This window comes from Melampsora larici-populina (genome assembly GCF_000204055.1).
Source record: "Melampsora larici-populina 98AG31 unplaced genomic scaffold MELLAscaffold_2, whole genome shotgun sequence".
Taxonomy (NCBI): Eukaryota; Fungi; Basidiomycota; class Pucciniomycetes; order Pucciniales; family Melampsoraceae; genus Melampsora; species Melampsora laricis-populina.
In genome coordinates, this window is record NW_006768766.1 from 939,815 (window position 1) to 940,860 (window position 1,046).

Genomic DNA, 1,046 nt, shown 5'->3' on the forward strand with positions numbered 1-1,046 from the left:
TGGCGGTATGAAATCCTTCGTCGCATGCAAAATAAAGTGTTGAAATATTTGGATCAATCTGGAAGTACACAAGATTGTCAGCGACATGAAAAGATAGGGGAGCATGGCCATAGTACATACCTCTTAAATTCCATAGTAAGCACCGTAGTGATAGACAACATGGGATTGAAAGAGTTCTATGAGTTCTGCTTTCAGCGTGCCACACGGGATTTGCAGGTTTGGCTTGAAGTGCCAGAGTATTTGTCGAAGAAGATTTTGAGTGCACCAGACCGGTTGCCACTCAGGGGAAAGGTACATGCGGAGATTTGGGGGTAAGCTCCAGATGCTGGTCCAGAAGTAGGGATCCTCATGGACGGACGGAAGTGGGAGTCTGCGCCGGCGGATAGGTCTGCGGATGAGATTGGCACGCCGGGCGATTCTTGACGATCTACGCTGGAGGGGCCGATTGTTCCTTCTTGGTTGTTGAGCTACTTGATGATTTTGACGAAGTGGAGGCTGATGTTCTAATACATGAGGTTGAAGTTCTATCTCTTGATTTTGATGTTCTACGGCCACATCTTCATTTGGCACATTGGCGATTGCGAGGTCTTCAACTTCCGGTCGTTCTAATACATGAGGTTGATGTTCTATAGCTTGATGTTGATGTTCTACGGCCGCATCTTCATTGGGCACATTGCCAATTGCGAGGTCTTCAACTTCCGGTCGAGTTTGCTGACAACGTGGGCGCCTTCGGCTAATACGGGTGGTAGTGATGGAAGAGTTTCCCACCAAAGTGATATTACCATAGATGTTGATGGACATGTTTCGATGTTGAGCTAGTGAAAATGAGATTGACCAAAATTTAGCTCAGAAATCAACAACAAAGCAGGTTAAAACAAATTGAATATGGAAAAAGAGGAGTCTTTGTGAATGAAGGAATTGAATCGAAAGGTTGTGTGACTAATACTGGAGCCTGAATAAAGCAGGATGAATAGGTAGTTGAGAGTTTAAATACGGATCACTCACAATCCGCGGACTGTGAAGTCACAAAATAAAGACATTGGCAA

At 44.9% G+C, this 1,046-nt stretch overlaps 1 protein-coding gene across 1 annotated transcript; it reads right to left on the bottom strand.

Annotated features, from left to right (window-relative positions):
• Positions 1–123: 123 nt before the first annotated feature.
• On the bottom strand, positions 124–801 carry MELLADRAFT_58969 (uncharacterized protein; the record flags this gene model as incomplete). Its single annotated transcript, XM_007404759.1, has 1 exon — positions 124–801. The coding sequence occupies one exon, from the start codon at positions 799–801 to the stop codon at positions 124–126; it is 678 nt and encodes a 225-aa protein (XP_007404821.1).
• Positions 802–1,046: the final 245 nt, after the last annotated feature.